This window comes from Poecilia latipinna, unplaced genomic scaffold (genome assembly GCF_001443285.1).
Source record: "Poecilia latipinna isolate Pla-1442-1.1 unplaced genomic scaffold, P_latipinna-1.0 Scaffold992, whole genome shotgun sequence".
Classification (NCBI taxonomy): domain Eukaryota; kingdom Metazoa; phylum Chordata; class Actinopteri; order Cyprinodontiformes; family Poeciliidae; genus Poecilia; species Poecilia latipinna.
The window spans coordinates 35,044-53,740 of NW_015113608.1; the positions used below are offsets into that span (position 1 = coordinate 35,044).

Here is an 18,697-nt window from a genome sequence, read left to right on the forward strand (position 1 = left end):
TATTCACACAGAAGATGCAGCAGAGTCTTGTCTCTCAGTTCACAATCCATTCCTTTTAGACAGAATGTACTCATATTTTACTAGAAGAATTGCACAGTTATTTAAAGAAATCAGACATTTTAAATTGAAATGCACAATTTGTCCCTCATTCAGATTTAATTTTGATAACACTTCCTCTCCTTCCGGAAATAATTTGGGGTTGTTATGAAAAAGAAACTCAGAGGCAGGAATTTGGGTTAAAGTGTTCTGTTTCTGAGTTCCTGGTATTATATTAGCAGTATTTACAGGAAAGTCATCTAGCATTGCTAACCAATGCGAGACCTGAGCCTGTACTGAACAAGAGATGAGAAAATGGGAACGGAGTCACTGACTTCCTTAGGTTACTCGCCTCATCCCACCGAACCCTGAGCCCCAAAGCGATTTTGTATATTCTTGTTCATTTCAGTGGATTGTTTTGTTTCCTGGTGAGGAATTTTGGGTGTTACCTTTTAATAGTTATGTAGGTGTGATGTGTAAAAGTGGGGATATAAGAGGAAAAAAAGATATACCTTTTTTTTCTCCACTTGACATTTTGTATTTTTTCCTATCATGTCTAACTGTCTTTACTTTTTTCCCATTCTGAGTTTACAGGATTGTGCATTTCCATGATATTTTACCTTTTATGACTTATTTTTTGGTCTTTTCCACAGTGTAACTATTGTCGGTGACTTTTCAAAATATGTTATTTCAACTGAAAGGAAAAAAAAAAGTTTGAATATATGAAATTAAATAATCAATCATTTGTATATTTGTCTCCTGTTTTTAATGGCACCAAAACAGGAGTGTTTGAGTGTTTTTCTAAATTGTTTTCAAGTGATTTAGAAAAGGGGAAACAATACTTTCCTAAATCACTAGGTCTCACACTTCCATGTTAAAGGTAATATTTGGACAGCATTGTTATGTATGTACAGCTGGGCTGCCAAAAAAATTATAGAATTGACCCAAATTCTTTTTTTATTAAAATACTTTTTAAACCTATTTGTTCAATTTATGAAGTTAAGTGACTGACACAACTAAAACTACAACCTTTTTTCCAGGTCAACCAGAGAAAAAAAATACCTGAACCATCTAGTGTTAAAAAGAAAATGCTTAATTGCTTGTAATTTGCATTTATGAAACAAATGCTGGCTCCAGTCTTAATCTGCAAATGATTTTGTTAGTAGAAGCAATTGCTTGCGAACCTTAATGAGTTGGAACAGCTGGCCAGTTTTCTTGGAAAATTGGCCAGATTTCCAAGATAATCTGTTCTCTTGCCCTCAGCAAGAGGGCAATAAATTAGCAATAAACTAAGACAAGATTCAGATAGACCTCATAAGGGACAACAATAACAGACGTAATAACTCTATTAAACACAGTTGAATTTTCATTATTTCTTTGAAATGTAGTCCTTAAATGAAATAGACAAACATTTTCCTGGTGGTTATGGACATGGATGTTCTGCTTCTGTTTAAACTAAATTGAGGCAAGAGAGGTTCAAACTTTTGGGTCTGAGGTTTAGGAGGCTTGTCTATGCGTTTGTGTGTGTGTGTGTGTGTGTGTGTGTGTGTCTGTGTGTGTGTAGAGGAGGAGGGAGTGTTCCCGAGAGCTCAGGCCGCTCTGGGCGGCTGCCCATATCGCCCATATCAGAAACACCGCCACTGCATACTTGGCATATCAATAGTCACTTATCTGGTTTGTCAATTTCACATAATTCCAGGGGTGGATATAAAAACAAAGAGTAGTTTTATAGCAACATGCAGTATGAAACTACATTTTATTTGTGCGGTGCATACATTTGGTTCGTATTTAAACCAGAAGCGAAACGTTTGGCTCGAGAAAAACTGGTAAAGCTGGTTGATTATTTTCCGACAGAACCTGAACGCAACTGCTGGTTACCTGAAACTAGGTGGGGACTCCTCCTCTCCTCGGCCGCGCCCCTTCTACACACACGGCATCTAACAGGAAGAAAAGTCCCTTCAAAGCAGTGAATGAACAGCTCGGTTCGGCTCATTCCACACTCGGACACGGACGTTTGGACGGACGCACAGCCACCATGCTGATTAAGGAGTTGTAAGTACGCTTTGACTTCAAGTCGGTGCTTTGTTTCCATTTCACTTCGACGACTTGAAAAGTTTGAACTAAAATAAAATCTAATGAACTGCTAGAAAATTGTTAACTAGACCTTAAAAATGAAAAGTGAATGTTTCGTACTGTATGACTCACTTTTATTTGCTTTTTTTTCCCTCAAAAGCGGCGTCTTTTCACATATTTTAGTATCTAATCCCGGAGTTGTTATACGCAGAACTTCATTTAGATTTCTTCCTGTTTCTCTCAATTTTTTTGGTTTAGCAAACATGCAAAGAAGAGTATTTAGAAATAAGTGCGGGTGAACGCCTACGTGAGTATATGAAACTTCGGCTTAAACAGGCTTACTAAATTGCGCCTGAAACAGCGGTATAATGGAGTCAAGTGTTGAAATTGGGCTTCAGAGCGGTTTAATGAACAGGGAGACGGAGGCTAACGGAGCAGTGAGGGATTCCCTCGCTCCATTTCCTTTCCTGAAACCATTATCCCACGCTAAAAAGAAGCATTATTTAATAAAATGTAGGACTGCATTAAATGAAACATACCGGCAAGTTTAGAAGAGGACGTTGTTGCTGCATTTCTTTTAAAACTTTCCTTACAAGACAAGTGTTTGGGCTTATGAGCTCCTATAGTTTATCACTTCTTGTCATATGCACATCACTGCTGGGACGACATCCAGCTCTGACTGTCATCTGACCACGGTGCAAAGTACATTACCAGGCTCAGCCATGTTAATTACAATCCCTAATAAAGCTGGATATGCCTTTAGGTCATACTAGTGCTAGAAGAACATGAAACCATTTCAATTGTTTGTTTTCCTCTTTTGAATCCGAACATCTGATCTTATTTTAGCCCAGTAGGGAACAGGTTGATGCCTTAAAAGCTCCTCGTCCACTCTGATCTGTCTTATGAAATATTCAAGCTCCGCTAGACTGACAACAGTTCGTCATTAATTCTCTATTGTATAGGAGGACAAAGAACGCATACAGGCACTGGAAGGCAAAGTTTCCACTAAAAACTACAGACTTGTTTGTTCACTTTATGGGACACGTCTTGATTGCTGCTTCATAATTTCCTCTTCCTGCTCGTTTAGTTCCTGTGATACTGGAGACTCCAGCAGAAGATCACATGCTTTGCTACTTCCCAGTGTACATTGTGTATTGCATAAGTGCACTTTTTTCATCGACGTTCTGATTGTGCAGTGTGCAAACAGGAAAAATAAACATATGTTTGTATCTTTTCTTTATAACTGTGTGAACCATGGGGTGAGGCCTTGGTTTCACCTGTTGACCTGGAGGTTTACTCGCCTGTGCCTGACGGACCTTATCTCACTGAGTCCTACTCTATATTTCAGCTCACGTGTAGTGGAAGTTAGATGAGTTGTGTGTTGAAGTAAAAGCCATAAGTGCAGGTGTTTCCTCATCTCTGAGTGGACCAGGAAGGCCATCCTTTCACTATGGATCAAATATACTATCAGGAGTGTTTAATACTATTAAAGTGTGTTTTTTTTTCTTTCCAGAAAAAGAAGTATATATAGTAGTTAGTAGTTTTACAATGAAACTCGGCTTAAATCTGAAAGTGGCTTTGCCTTTACTGTACCTTCTTGGGAACTTTTAATTATCCTGGGTAAATATTAGTATTTGCAGGTTGTACTGTTCCTATAAACCCCACAGGATTATGTAATCACTGTTTGACTGAAAAGAGGAAAAGCTTTATAATTTCTCCTTGTACAGATATGATGTCTCAGCAGTAAATCTATAACTAGTGTGTTTTCATCACTTCCTGCTAATGTGTGTCCTCTAATGAGTTATGTTTGCTTTTCCTCTCTCTCTTACAGCCAGATTGTCCTGCCCATCTCAGTCGAGGAGGTACTCATTTATTTACTTCACTTTCAATCGTATCAATAAAAATACAAGATTATTGACCTCAACAGAGTGTACATGTTTTATATTCAGATATGTGTTGGATCCCCGCTATCTTTTATCTGCAGAATGTTTTGTTTTTCTCACTTACTTGTTGTACAGTCAGAGATGCAGCTGTCAGAATTTTGTGCCAATTTTTTTTTATCGGCAGCTTTCCTAAGATGTAGGAATTTTCACTCATTCTGATGTTGAAAATATGTTTTCTAGTTTTCCTGCCTAAGCAGATGGTGATTATTTATGAGCAAAGATGGCTTCACGCCACTGTGTGCAACGGCAGCGAATGCTGGTGACTGACTTATTTCAGTTTGCGATTCTGACCCTGCTGCCTCTTCAAGATGATTCATGTTGGAGAACAATGGCAGTTGAACAGTTGAACAATCACTGTCGAAGATTAAGTGTTAGCTACGTGTGTGTGTTTGGTCGGGGTTAATTTACTGTAATGGTGGTTTTTCCTGAATATTCAGGTGAGCAGGTTCTGTTTCTTCACCTCTCCCTGCACTGTTAGATGGGTCCCTCCCTTTTTATTCATTGTGCATTTTAATCCAAATGTCATGTAAAACAGAGAAGTCTTTTTTTCCACTAGTGTGCCACACAGAGCAGAAGCCAGCATTTCACTCAAGCATGTACCCAGTTTGTCTTGTGGCCAGCTTTTCCTCCCCTCAGTGTGGAAAGTTGGTTCACCTGATAGTTGAGCAACAGGGATGTTTACGCCATCTTGTCTTGGATCACATTGGATATAATTTAGGGATGCCATGTGCAATCCTAATGCTTATTGTGGATTTGCAGTTTCAACATTCAAAATCCTCCAACTCAAACGGATGGCTGCCGTTACCCGTTTTATATTTTGACAGAGTGGAGGTGGAATAATAAGAGTTGACTTCCCAAAGTTGGATCAGCCATTCTAGCGGCCGAACTGGCTCCTATTACACTATGCTTGGGTCAGATGAATGTATCCCTCTGACACAAGAGCTAGGCTTCTCATCTAGCGCTAAACGGTTAAAAAAGTGGAACCCTTCCTTTAGATCAGGTTTCATGAAGTTTTCATCTGGGGACTTACAGATTAATAATGCATGCCAACACATCAAGGGTGTCTACAGTCAGAGAAACGCAGAGTTCAGTTCTGGCCTTTTTATGGTCAGTAATTTATATCAAAATGATATAATATTCTTTCAGGATTACTGACTAACCTTCTATTTAAAATACTCTCAATTTTGAGTCAGTTGAATCTATCAGATTATCAGGTTTTAAACAAGATAAATGGAAATAATCAGCTGAATTACTGAATGAAAAGGGTCAGGATATATTGTAGTTTAGATAATTGCAAGAAATCAGAGTCTAAAAAATGCTACTACTGTGTCCAGTTTGTTGTCAAAATATGGACATTCTGCATCACAAGTCACAGAAAGGAATCAGCTGTTTATGTTTGAATGTTTACATAAAACATTAGTATCATGTTCTGGCCTTCGTAGCACACCAGTAATTTTTGTTTGAGAAGTTGATGCCGCTCCATCATGCAGCTCAGCTGAATGAACATATAAAATGTTTGAAAACAGAACAGTATAATTTGCGTTTTGCACCCTACATCTGACTCAGTTTTTTATTATTATTTTGCTGATCTGGGATTGCCCTGCCATCTTTGTTTTTTTTTTTTTTATCACCTACTGGGTCTGCTTAAGAATGACGACCAGCACACCCTTCCGGATGATAATGCTCTAAGTGGACGTTATTAGTTAATTGATTGGAACTAATTTTAATCTAATGAACAATTGCAAGTTGATTAATTGTCTGCATCCCTAGGAACCAGGACACGCTGCAGGGAATCTTTCTCTGTTGGCTTGGGAACGCCTTTGGATTCCCCCAGAGAATCTGGTTCAAGTGGCTGTGAACTGATCCCAGATTAGATGGAGATCTAATCTGGAAAAAATGACAACAAATCCTGACTTGGAAACTTCAGACATCCAAAAATGCACATTTCCTAAATGAATTACCTTGAATCTGCGATAAATCCAATGAAAAAGAGGTTAAAACTGAAAGGCCTGACTAATTTTATTATTGTAACAAAAAAATAAATGACACACATTCTGAATGGCAGAATGTTTATTCAGCTCCGACTCAAAAGCTTGAAGTTTAGTTATTCTGAGGTTTATTTGTGTGACTCAGTCCATAGCAGCCCTTTACTTTCGTCATTGTGGCTCTTGTTCAACTTTAAAACACACGCCTTGACCCTGTCGGTCTGTAGCAGGCTGTCTTTTCCTTTGACCAGCCTGATAGACGCAGTTCTGTGCCTGAAGCTGTAACGATTGTTGTTTTCTGGTTGTTACTTGCTGATGACCGTTTGTTTCCTTCTGGGAGCTGTCTGCTCTTGTCTTTGATAAGTCAGACTGGTTCTGCATGGCAGGTAACATTCCTGGTCACAAAGGAGAAGCTGAACATCCAGTGCTACCGAAACAAGTTGTTGGGCTGTAGCAACGCCTTGCCTCTGAGTTGAAGAGGGTTTGTCTGAATCCAAAAACAAGATTATGGCTTTTTATGTGTGTGGTTGGGCTGCTTGAAGCACCAGATGTGGCATTTCCTCTTCAACTGTAGCCCACTAGTAAGCACGCCTCATGATGACACAGCAGCTGCCCTGGTGGACCAGACGTCTCAGTGTTGACAGACCTTTTTGTTTAGTCGGTGTGTGTGACGAAGCCGACTACTCCCAAGGAGCAGGTCACTGTTTCCAGTGCTACAGCAGTTCTGCCTGACTTGGGAGGAAGAAAGACAAGTTTGAGAGAAGCTCACTCAGCTGCTTTTCTTCTGAAAAAGTATTAAATTGGTAGTGGTTGGAAAACTGTTTATGATTGGTCATTGTGGCTCTTTATAAGCTTCTCTTTCATAGCTTTTCTGCCATTCAGAGCACCTTTTGAAATATTTTCAACCTGATTATTTGTGTTGACTTCTTCTAGAAGTGCTTTACATATTAATCACATGTTCTTCTCTGAGACTTAAACAGATGTAAATCTCTGACTACATCTGAGACATGTTGGTGCACACTCAAAGCAACAGCTTAGAAAGATCCTTGACTTTAGTTGGCAAATGTAGCATCCTAGTTAAACACTAACTTTGTAACCTTGGCTGTCCAGCATGTGGGGATAATTAGTATCTCAATGCTGAGATGGTTATGTTTTGATGACTCCGTTCATAAAGAAAATTTTATTTGAGTGCGTTATGAATTTGAACTCTAAAGATAATCTTACAAATCACCCGAAACAAATCATTCCAACTGGTTGGAGATGTTAGAAGGAAAATCTATCGGAGACCGAGAAAGACTTGAGGCCAAGGCAGATCTTCACCTTCCACAATCAGAACAAACTTGTGTTTTAATTTCAGTATAAATCCAGATGTTCTGTGAAGGTCTGAGGTTTTTAGTGAACAAACAGGGGCTGCAGCTACTGATTAATTTAGTAGTATATTATCTATTGATTAGTTTAATGATTCATCAGGTAAAAAAAATTTGCACATTCAGATTTTTCATTTAGCCACTTAAACCTTTTTATACAATATTAGAAATGCATAAAGTATTTTTAAGATAACAAAATAAACATTTCCTAAAATGCAAAAAGAGTTTTCCTTTGCTGTATGCTTTATCATGACATCTTTTTTTTTCAACTTTTATGTACAAGTCCATGTGAAGAACTCGGACCTTTTTTTTATTTATTTATTTAAATTTTTTTTACAGAGTTTGAAATGGGTTAAGCTAAAACTTCCACTTGAGGATTTCTGGGTAGAAAATATTCTCAAATAATTTTTTTTTTTAAATTCTTCAATGTAAAACCTATTTTTTGTACAGTTTACTACTCTGACATTCTTTCAACAAATGGCCTTTTTTTAGGCCGTTTACTCCCGTTAACTATTGTTGGATTACTTAATTAGTCATAGTTATGTCAACAATCGAGCTCTGTTTAATCTGTTGCCTGACAATAAATCGTGGTGCATCTGCAAACCTACCAAGACTTGACCGTTTGTCTCAATTGACCCCTCAGCAAAGATGGCATAAATAAGCAGCTAAGACATAAGTTGTGGCTCTTGTGGAGCCACAGCTCAGGTGCAAGAATCTATTGAAGGACAACTGTTAGTCTTGCACTACACAAACAAAAAGGAAATTACTAAGAGAAATCATGTTGTTGGCAGTTTGCCACAAACCAAGTGACACAGCAAACATGTGTTGCACATGTGTTGCAGAATACTGTGGCATGAACACATAATCTCCAATGTGAAACAAAATGCTGGCAGCATTATGGTGTGGGGATGCCTTTCTTCAGCATCAGAGTTGGTGGAGCTAAATACTGGAGTTGGGTTCAACTTTCAGCAGGATGACGACTGTAAGCATACAGCCAGATTAGCTAGGGAAGGTTAGAAAGGCCCAGTCAAAGTCCAGACCTAAATCCACTTAAAAATCTGTGGTAAAACTTGAATATTTCTGTTTACAGGCACGATCCATCCAGTTTTATATAGTTATCGGCTGATATTTACAACTGATTTTAATTTCCATTATATTGCCGTTTGTTTACGTGTTTCTGAAGGGGCCGTGTGGTATTTGCTCGATCATGTAACGGTGATTGTAAGGCAGTGCAGGATGGTAGGAGTGTTTAACTGAAGCAGAAAAGCAATGTAAGTGGTGTGGTTGGTTTTACAGTTTTGAAAGTGTAGGGAAATGTATAGAACACATCAGTAAATATTGGTTATCAACCATAGCAGCAGTTTGACCCAATTTTTTTTTATATTGGTGCATCACTAGTGGTGAAGGACCCCAAAGACTTGCAGCTGTAATTGCATTGAAAGGCAGTTAGAAACGGGGCGTATTGGAATAATGCATTCTACATTTTTTAGATTTCTATTTCTTACCTTACAAAGGTAAGAAAACATTTTCTTACCAGAAAACTTGCTAAACCCGGTGGTTGGGCGTTGGGGCAGTCATTCTTCCAGCGGCCCGTCGTGTTTTTGAGTTAAAAATGTTTAAAGTTGACAGGAAATTTGAATATATCACTTGATAATTATGTGTTATTGGAGGATTATAACCTGAACATCAACTATAATGTCTTAAAAAATGCAAACATTAAAAAAAAAACTTAAAAAACTAAGCAATGCTTAGCCTGGTGGGGGCACAAGTAAAGTCTGGTGGCCCGCCAGGCTTATACTGCACTTGAGGAAACCCTGGAGCACATTGACATTTATCGCTGTAATGTGAGAATATTAAGTAGGAATTATTTTTTTGACCTTTTGTGTTATTATTCTAATAAAGAAAATGAAACAATATTTACTTATAAGTGGTTCAAAACTTGTACTTACAAAAGTTTAAGAAAGAGCTGTTATTAAAAAGATTTGGATTCAAAACTGAGCAAGTTTTTTTTTTTTTAAATGGATTTCTTGGTTGTTTTCAGTACCAAGTGGGGCAGCTGTACGCAGTAGCAGAAGCCAGCAAAAATGAGACGGGAGGAGGAGAAGGTGTGGAGGTTCTCGTCAATGAGCCATACGAGGAGAATGGAGAGAAGGGGCAGTTCACCCATAAAGTCTACCACCTGCAGAGGTAGGTGACCTTTGGCTAGCCAAACCCTTCATGCATGTCACAATCCTCTTACTTTGACTTTCCTTCATGCCAAAGTTATCATTATTGTTGTTAATTATGGTTGAACTTTGCAAAACCTTAAATTAATTTCTACTAGTATGTCTGTATACATGTTGCTTATAGAGTGGGGTTTGTTCAATTTATACAGCATAAAATGTATGACAATAGAGGAATATTTTTAAAGAAAAAAGTCACTTTGCACGTTTCTCTGCAGCAAAGTGCCGCAGTTCGTCCGCATGATCGCTCCAAAAGGTTCTCTTGAGGTCCACGAGAAGGCCTGGAATGCATATCCCTACTGCCGTACAAGTAAGTCACACTGCAGTGCACACATACAGCAACATGTGACACACTGAACCCTGAGCATGGGTGATCAGCTCCTTCTCAAACCCTGTTTCCCAGAGATTTAGATAAACCTCAGTGAAAGAAAGTATGGTTATGTTGAAATCTGCAGATTATAATTGCATCTTTTTAAATTTCTTTTCTTTCTCATAATTCTTCTTCCATCACCATCCACTGCTTCTTCTGAAACAGTCCTTACAGTAAGTATTTGTGAATCATACTTGAGTTGGACACACTAATATTCCATGCTCATTGACCATTCTGTCCTGTAACTACAGAACACCTATATGAAAGACAAGTTCATGATCAAGATCGAGACATGGCACAAGCCTGATATGGGCGAGCAAGTGAACGTAAGTCACAATGTCCACCACTGCTATTAGATTTAGGTTTTAACTTACAGAGAACATTTAAGCAAAAAGCCTGGCTGTGTAAAGGGGAAATCTGTTTGTCTGAAGCCCAAAACCTTTATGCCAATAGTTTCTGCAGTAATCCCACTGGAGACTAAATTACACACAAGTGAGCTCACAGTTCAAGTCCAGGCAGACCAGGAGGAATGTGTGAAACTGTGGATTTAGGCCACAGTCATTATCATTTTAAAAATTAATGTGACTGTTTTAGATGGGTTATGCCGGGACTTTTATGATCTTGTCAGTAAAATTAATGAAGAGAAAAAGAAAAGTGTACCACAATCTTTGATGCAAACCCAAGGAAGTACTCGCTAAACTTTTTAGTCGGAAGCGCTAAGGCAGGGGTGTCAAACTAATTTTCATTTTGGGCCATATCAAAAATCTGAATGTTCTTAAAAATATGTTGGGGAAAAAAACAAATGAACTGTTAAAATATCAATAAATAGTGGTTCCTCCAAGATTTTGTGATTGCTTTAGTGTTTTTTGCAATCAAAAGTACAGGTTTTGTGATGCCAATTTACACATTTTTATAAGGATTTTTTAATGATATTTGTCCTAGTGTATGATGCTAAATGTGACTTTTTATAATGGACTATAACTTGACATCAAGTAAGTCACTTAAACTCAATGTTTTAGACCAATCTTGAGAAAATTTGCAGTAAAATCAGAGAAAAATGTGGAGATTTTTTTTTTTGTGTGTGTGAATTTTACAGATTTGTGAAAAGGGACTTATTGGTGTAATTTGTTGTCTAGAGGGCCACATAAGAAGCTACGGTGGGCCAGATTTGGCCCCCGGACCTTAAGTTTGACACCTGTGCACTAAGATCAGTTTAAAAGAATAGCAGTAAAATGACCCATTAAAGTTTACACAGACGGTCATGATTTTGAGGGAATTATTTCCACTGCCTTCTGCCTAAAGCAGTAAAATGAAATATTAAATAATCTTAGATTGACACAGAACACACAGATATTGTACTCTTCAGATTATGAATATTATCCTTCATTTAGAATTGAAGTCATTGTATGCCCATGTGTGCTGGTACTTAATGCGACACAATAAAGCTTTGTGTTTATGTTCTAATGTGATGCCACGAAAACTGCACATATAACCCAGCAGCTCCACTGCAGTTGTGAATCAGGGTGCTAAAAACCACACAGGATGCTCGAGGTTTCTTATGTACAAACAGATCAGTTGTTTCCAAACTTCACTTTTCACTGAATGATTAAAACACAAACAAACCTGCTACACATAAGTTGTTTTTTGTGTTTTTTATTGACCACCAGGTAGTAAATCGGCACATTAAAATGAACCAATAAGAAGTTGTGAATAAACATACCATGAAGATATCTATGTGCAGAGCTGCATTTTACCTGCATGTCTGCTGAGCACCATGTTTACCCAAGAAAAGATCCTGAATAGCTATCAGCTTGTTATATTAATTACCATAGCAACTTTATTTATAAAGCACTTTAAAACAACCACAGCTTATACAAAGTGCTGTACATTAAAACACAACATAACAATATTAAAAAATAATAATAAAAAACTATAAACTCTTACAGTTTAAAAACAAACGTACAATTTAAAACTAGATCCCGCTGGAGTTGAAAGCCAAGTAAAACAGATGGGTTTTAAGACGAGCTTTAAAAGTGGACAGCGAAGGGGCCTCTCTGACCTGCAAAAGCAAGTCATTCCATAACTTAGGACCCATGACGGAGAAAGCCCTGTCCCCTCTGAGCTTCCTTCTGGATCTCGGTACCTCCAAGAGCAGCTGATCTGCTGACCTCAGAGACCGATAAGGTATGTATGGGTGAAGAAGCTCAGTGATTTAAAAACAAACATAAGAATTTTAAAATGAGTCCTAAAATATACAGGCAGCCAGTGAAGTGAGGCCAGGACAGGGGTCACATGCCCTCTCTGTCGAGTTCCTGTCAAAAGTCGTGCAGCAGCATTCTGTACCAGCTGCAGATGTGAGAGCAGCGACTGACTTGACTCCCAGATATAGTGAGTTACAGTAATCCAATCGAGTCGAAATAAAAGCGTGGATCACTGTTTCAAAATGCTGCCTGGAAAGAAAAGATTTCACTGATGCCAATCGCCTTAAATGATAAAAACTGGACTTAATCACGGCTCTGATTTGGCTGTCCAATTTGAAATCACTGTCCACCTTAAAACCAAGATCAGGTTTAAAATAAACCTCCAAGGGTCCCAGGTCAACAGAGGAGGACTCACAGGAGCCACTGGGTCCAAACACCATCACCTCTGTTTTCCTTTCATTAAAATTTAAAAAGTTCAAGGCCAACCAAGCTTTAATATCACCTAGACATGCCAGGAGATGTTTGATGGAATGGACATCCTTCTGCTTCAGGGGCAAATAAATCTGGCAATCGTCAGCATAACAATGAAATGAAATCCCATGTTTCCTGAGGATAGAACCCAGAGGCAGTAAATACAGAGAGAAAAGCAGTGGGCCCAGAATTGAGCCCCGTGGGACACCATATGGCATTGAAGCAGCAGATGATTCAGTCACTAATATTCACTGAAAATGTTCTGTCCTAAAATATACAGGCATATTGGTTATTAGTTAATATTAATTTATAAAGAGCTGAATTACAAATAGGGATATTGTGTGAAATGACTACCGTTTTCTTTTTAGGGTTTTGTCGACTCTGGTAGTCTTTAGCAGTTGTCAGACAGGAAGGTGGGCTATGAGAGAGGGGGAAGACATTTGGCAAAGGTCATCGGGTCAAGACTTGAACTCGTGAAGACTGCATGGGGACTAAGGCCTCCATACGTGGGTCGTGCTTTACCCCGATGCCACTGCCGTGCCCTAGTGTGTGTCATTATTAGGGATCTAGTTATTTCAGTAATTAGTTATTCTAACAGTTAATTGGATAAAAAATTGGCCCATTTTTCATTCCACTCTGATGACTCTTTCCTCATACATTTAGCTTACATATGAAGATTGTTTTAGAAGAAATTTAGCAGTAATTTTCAAAGTGAAAATCAGTGTGACCTTCAGCTGGATGTCCACATTTCCAAAAACACGCACTACCTTGCTTGTTGCAATGAGCTCAGTGGGCTTCATATCCATTTATTGTCAAAGAAATATGTTGAAGACTACGCAAGCAAAACAGAAAATCTTCTGAGTTGTCCAGAAACCCCTGGATTTAAACTACTTCTCTTCAGATTGCTCCCCCATTTGGCAAATGTGTGAGAGATTATCAATGCAAGAGCTAGAGTTCATAGAGCGCATCTGCTTTGTAATTGGCTATTTCTGTTTTAATGCTGCCACTTATTTGTGTCCTCTGTTCAATGAAACCATGAAAATGTCTTTACTACTCTGCAGGTACATAAAGTGGAGAAATGGGATGCAGTTGAAGTTGTTAAAATTGACATTGCAGATAACAGCTGCATCGCTGAAAAGGTAAGAAAACATTTTAGAAACTTAAACAAGCAGAGTTTTCAGCTCAGTTTCTTCCCTGATTAATGCTTCTAAATTTAACCTTCAGAAGCTGTTTTTACTTTAGTTTTTAGAAAGTTATAAGGTCAGAAATGAAGTTATAATGGCTTTGTTAAAAGAAAAAAAGGGAGATAAAAAAGCATTTTGATTGGTAGTTAATGGCCTAAAATAATAAAGGGACACAGATGGCACCATTTAGTTTGCCATCTGTGTCACATCTCCAACAGATTTGTTATAGATGTGAAGAAAAGTATAATGAAAAATGAGATTTCTGCTGAAAATGCATGTATCCAGATTTTATGGATGTTTTTCAATCTACTTGGATTTATGCAAATATACAAATGGTGGAACCCAGAAAAGTTGAATGTCTTTGCTTACCATTCAGTAAAGGAGTTACTACTTAATCGCTTGTCTCAATGCTATTTTGCATGCTTCCTTGATTTTTACAGGACTACAAAAAGGAAGAGGATCCTGCCATCTTTAAATCACAGAAGACAGGAAGAGGCCCTCTGAAAACTGGGTGGCAGGTAGAGGATATTATTTTATGATTAAAATACCTTAAAGTTTTTTTTATTTACTTAGTTAATTTATCTTGTTCATTTTTGCTTTTTGTCTAAATCTGCAGACTGAGCTTGCCAACAACAAAGACTGTCCTCACATGTGTGCCTACAAGTTAGTCACTGTTGAGTTCAAGTGGCTGGGACTACAAAACAAGATGGAGAGCTTCATTCAAAAAGTAAAAGAAATATTGTCATATTTTGATTTGTTGTAGAAATGGGCTTTTGCTGTAAAGTTTGTTGACTTCTGTTTCCCTCCATTTCAATTTATGTTGTTTCCTACTTCTCCCACTGTGTCCAGGTGGAAAAGCGTTTGTTTACCCACTTCCACAGGCAGCTGTTCTGCTGGATTGACAAATGGATTGAGCTGTCGATGGACGACATACGTCGTATGGAGGAGGAGACGAAGAAGGAACTAGATGAGGTGAATGAAATGTAGTTAAATTTGTTCGGATATCGGCCCAAATGTTGATGCATCTCTAGTTCCAGTTAATGTGAGCAAGACTTAGTACATCCCTTCATACAAAGGATATGACCTAATACAAATATTTTAAAACCATCTTCTTTGAACTGTTTACTGTAAGAGTAAATTAAAGTATGTCAGATTTAATCTATCTAAATTTGACTGCATGTATTGAATGGATCAAACAAAATCAATCCACCTTTACAAATGCCTTTTTTTAAAGTCTAATTTTGGTGACATCTAGTGATATGACTATCAAACTGCAATCTCCACTTTCTCCTCCATACAGGTTCATCTCAAAACTTAAAATACTAACCTAACTTATTAGTATAACTTTTTTAAACCCAATTTCAGGAAAGTGAAACTCATATTTAAATCTAATACACATGAAATTAAATATTTTAAGCTTTTATTTCCTGTCATTTTGGTGATAATGGTAAAAAAAAATAGAATATTAGATTTTACCCCAGTTAAAGAAAAAGAGTTGTAATGTCTAAATGTTATGTAATGGTCACACAATCATGTATTTGACAAATGTTCAGAAGGCTTATTGACCTCCTCCACAAGGAGGGTAAGCTCCAAAATGTGAAGGCTGAAGAAGCTGGTTGTTCAGGCTACTGGTTCTGAGCATATTCATAGTAAATTCAGTGGAGAGAAAAGGCTGTATCAACATGAGGGATCTGAAGTTGGTCTGAAAGAGAGAGGATTATCTGTATTTTATACTTTTAACTGTTTTCACCTGTAATCAGCTGTCATCTAGAGAGAATAGTCGAGCAAAATCCGTTCAATCCATAAAGTGGCTGATCGTCTCCATGCCAAGCTGCATAGATGCAGTAATTCATGCAGAAGGAGCCCCAACCAAGTATTGAGTGCATAGAAATTAACATGCTCACAATTGTGCCTAAAACATCCTTTTTTTATATTGATCTTATACTTTATTATAATTTCCCAAGACACTAAGTTTTGAGGTTTTGTTATCTGTAAGTCATGATCACTAAAATAGCTAGAAATAAAGGCTAGAAATATTGCTTTCTGCAGTGAATCTGCACATTAGTTGATTTTCACATCATCTAATGTGGTTATGTGAAAATCATCACATTAGATGATGATTTATCATCTAATGTGCATTAGATGATTTGTCAATATTCTTTGACAAGAATATTGACAAAGAATATTCTTTGTCAACATTCTTTGACAAAGAATATTGAACTTTTCCTTTGTTGTAGCAAATAAGCAATAATGTGATTAAAACACGATATAGTTCTTATGTTCCTATGATTCTAGAGCATTTGCTCAGTGGGAATCATTTGTTCTACATTGAATAAATTTTTAACACTAGAAATAAAATAAAAAAAAGTCTTCAAAATGTATAAATAAGAAAAGCAAATTGTAACTGTGCATGCTTCTCACTCACTACTATGTTTCACTGTCAACAGATGAGGGAAAAGGAGGCGGTCAAAGGAATGGGTGCCTCTGATGAGTGATGTCAAAGCTGTAAGTCAGAATTAATTTCGTTATTAAATGGATGTTTCTCTAAACAAAATTAGTCTTATTTTTGTCTTCCTTTTTTCTACCCAGACACATGTGATACTGGAGGACCTGACCTTGTCCAGCAAGCTTGCTCTCCACTCACCAGGCTGACTGGAACTACAGTGGCTTCCTCGGCATAATCAAGAATACCTCCCCCTTACATCTTAATAAAGATTTGCTCTTAATAAGAGCTCATTATTGCAAAGCACTCGTGCATATTTATGTACTATTAAATTTGACTACGGCTGCTTTTAGTTTATTTTTTTATTTAAGATGCAAGTTAAAAGATCTACTTTTTGGATTAAATGTTCTTGTTTATGCCTATTCCTAACTACTTTTAAAACATACCGGTGTGGGTTCTCTGGGCATAAAGGATTTGTTAATCCTCTTGATTTTGTATTGTTTCTCTGATTTATTGTTTACTTTCCACAGTAAGGAAAACTTTTCTCTCAATTTTTGTAAGTGTTGCTTTTTTGTACTGTAACTAGAGGAATCAGGAATACTCTTTTTGTGATGTTTTCTACGGCACTGCTATTTCCTAATTTTTTCCAAATTATCATTTGCTCCACTTTTTGTGCCTCCAATCATGCCACGGAGACAAGTTTTTATTGTCTCCGTCAACTGAGACAATAAAAACTTGAGGATAGATATTTTTTTGACACATAAGGGTGTTTAATAATGACCCTTTCATGTTATGGTCTGACTTTCATGAGCTAGCAGCACTTAATAATAAAGATCAGGGTTTGAGTGTTATGTCTCCAAGAAGCTGAACTGGTTAAAGATTTAAAAAAATATATTTTGTCATGAGTCTTGTCGCATGTCAATTGCAAATATTCTAGAGTTTTATGGGATTTGTGCATTGTATTAAAGATATTTTTGCACTGGCAACATGTAGTTTGACATTGAGTTCTGGAAGAATTGGATTAAGAGGAGCAGAAAGTCATTCCCTGCTCACATGAAAAAAGTTGATTCAACATTAAAATATATTTACAAGAAAAGTTACTGTAATGATCAAAATAAAGATGACTGATTCAGCTTATTTTTTTTCTATGAATGCAGAAATTGGTTTTTGCACATTATTTCCACAATGAAACATTTAAGGATACATTATCAAATTTTTGCAGCTGCAAATGTACACTGACAATAAAAGCACAGTTGGATAATGAAATGTGGATCTTCATTGCATAACTACACCAAAAAATAAGTGCACTGGAGAACAAAACTATACACATTTGAGTTGATAAAAATCACAAAAGGCAGCTGATCTGCTGACATTTGTACACAGTATGGTAGATGTGCAATGTTTTGCAGATTTGTGGCATTATTTCTGAAGCCAACCTTATTTTTGTTACCCTAAACCAGGGGTGTCAAACTCAATTTCACCGAGGGCCACTTCAGCATATTGGCCCCCCTCAACGGGCCACATTGACGGTACAAATCAGGAGTGCATCCCTGCTAAAACACACCCCAGACAATAGGTTGACTTCCCTCATTCAGTTCTGTAGAGGCTTATAATGAGTCAATGGTCCAGGTGTGTTAGAGAAGGAATGCATCTAAAGCTGCAGATGGTAGCTCTGGAAAATTAGACTTGGGCACCTCTAGCATAAATGTATAAAAATACAATGTTAAAAATAAATTAAACACCACCTCATATTGTTAAATAACTGATTTTATGCATTGAAGTCTTAAATATTACATTTGAGTTTCCATGGATGTAAAATTACTGCTCAGTTTAAAAATTACAATATTTAAATCAGTGTTTAAAGGTGAGCAAGCAAATAATAAAAACAAGTCACATGGGCAGACATTATAGACTTTAAGCAAAGATTTAGTCTCAGAGGCAACTGAAATCAATTAATTAAAAAAAAAATCCTTTCTGAATATCATCTCATGGTCTCTGAACTAAATGCCTCTTTCTGACCGGGAGCTGACAGCGTGTTGAAGAGTTATGGACCGGACGCTTTGGAGCGTCTGGTTAGGAAGCGCATTACAAACCTTTTGCTGAAATGGCGTGTTAAATTCAAGTCTCCATTACAGACCAGAGAAAACTGAAGAGAATGCAACGTTGTGTTAATCCATTTGAGGAGCCGGTAGTTTATCTTGAGGAAATATATGACGACGCAGAAGTTAATTAGACTGTAACATGCGCAGTCCGCTGCTCAACCACTGCGGACGAGGCTCCGAAACCGCTGGGAGTAACTTACCCAGCGGATTTAACAAATGGAGCCTTCTGGGCAGTGGCGCAAAAAGTGGGTATGCAGCGCATGCAAAGCATAGGGGCACAGCACCAGAGGGGGCCCGTCT

At 37.6% G+C, this 18,697-nt stretch overlaps 1 protein-coding gene across 1 annotated transcript; it reads left to right on the forward strand.

Moving 5' to 3' along the window:
- Positions 1-1,952: 1,952 nt before the first annotated feature.
- On the forward strand, positions 1,953-17,448 carry LOC106958528 (phosphatidylinositol transfer protein alpha isoform-like). The gene is made up of 12 exons (XM_015050478.1): positions 1,953-2,088; positions 3,941-3,971; positions 9,446-9,591; positions 9,845-9,936; positions 10,162-10,169; positions 10,248-10,322; positions 13,730-13,807; positions 14,293-14,370; positions 14,469-14,579; positions 14,702-14,824; positions 16,300-16,357; positions 16,442-17,448. The coding sequence occupies exons 1-11, from the start codon at positions 2,072-2,074 to the stop codon at positions 16,345-16,347; spliced, it is 807 nt and encodes a 268-aa protein (XP_014905964.1). The 5' UTR covers positions 1,953-2,071; the 3' UTR covers positions 16,348-16,357; positions 16,442-17,448.
- Positions 17,449-18,697: the final 1,249 nt, after the last annotated feature.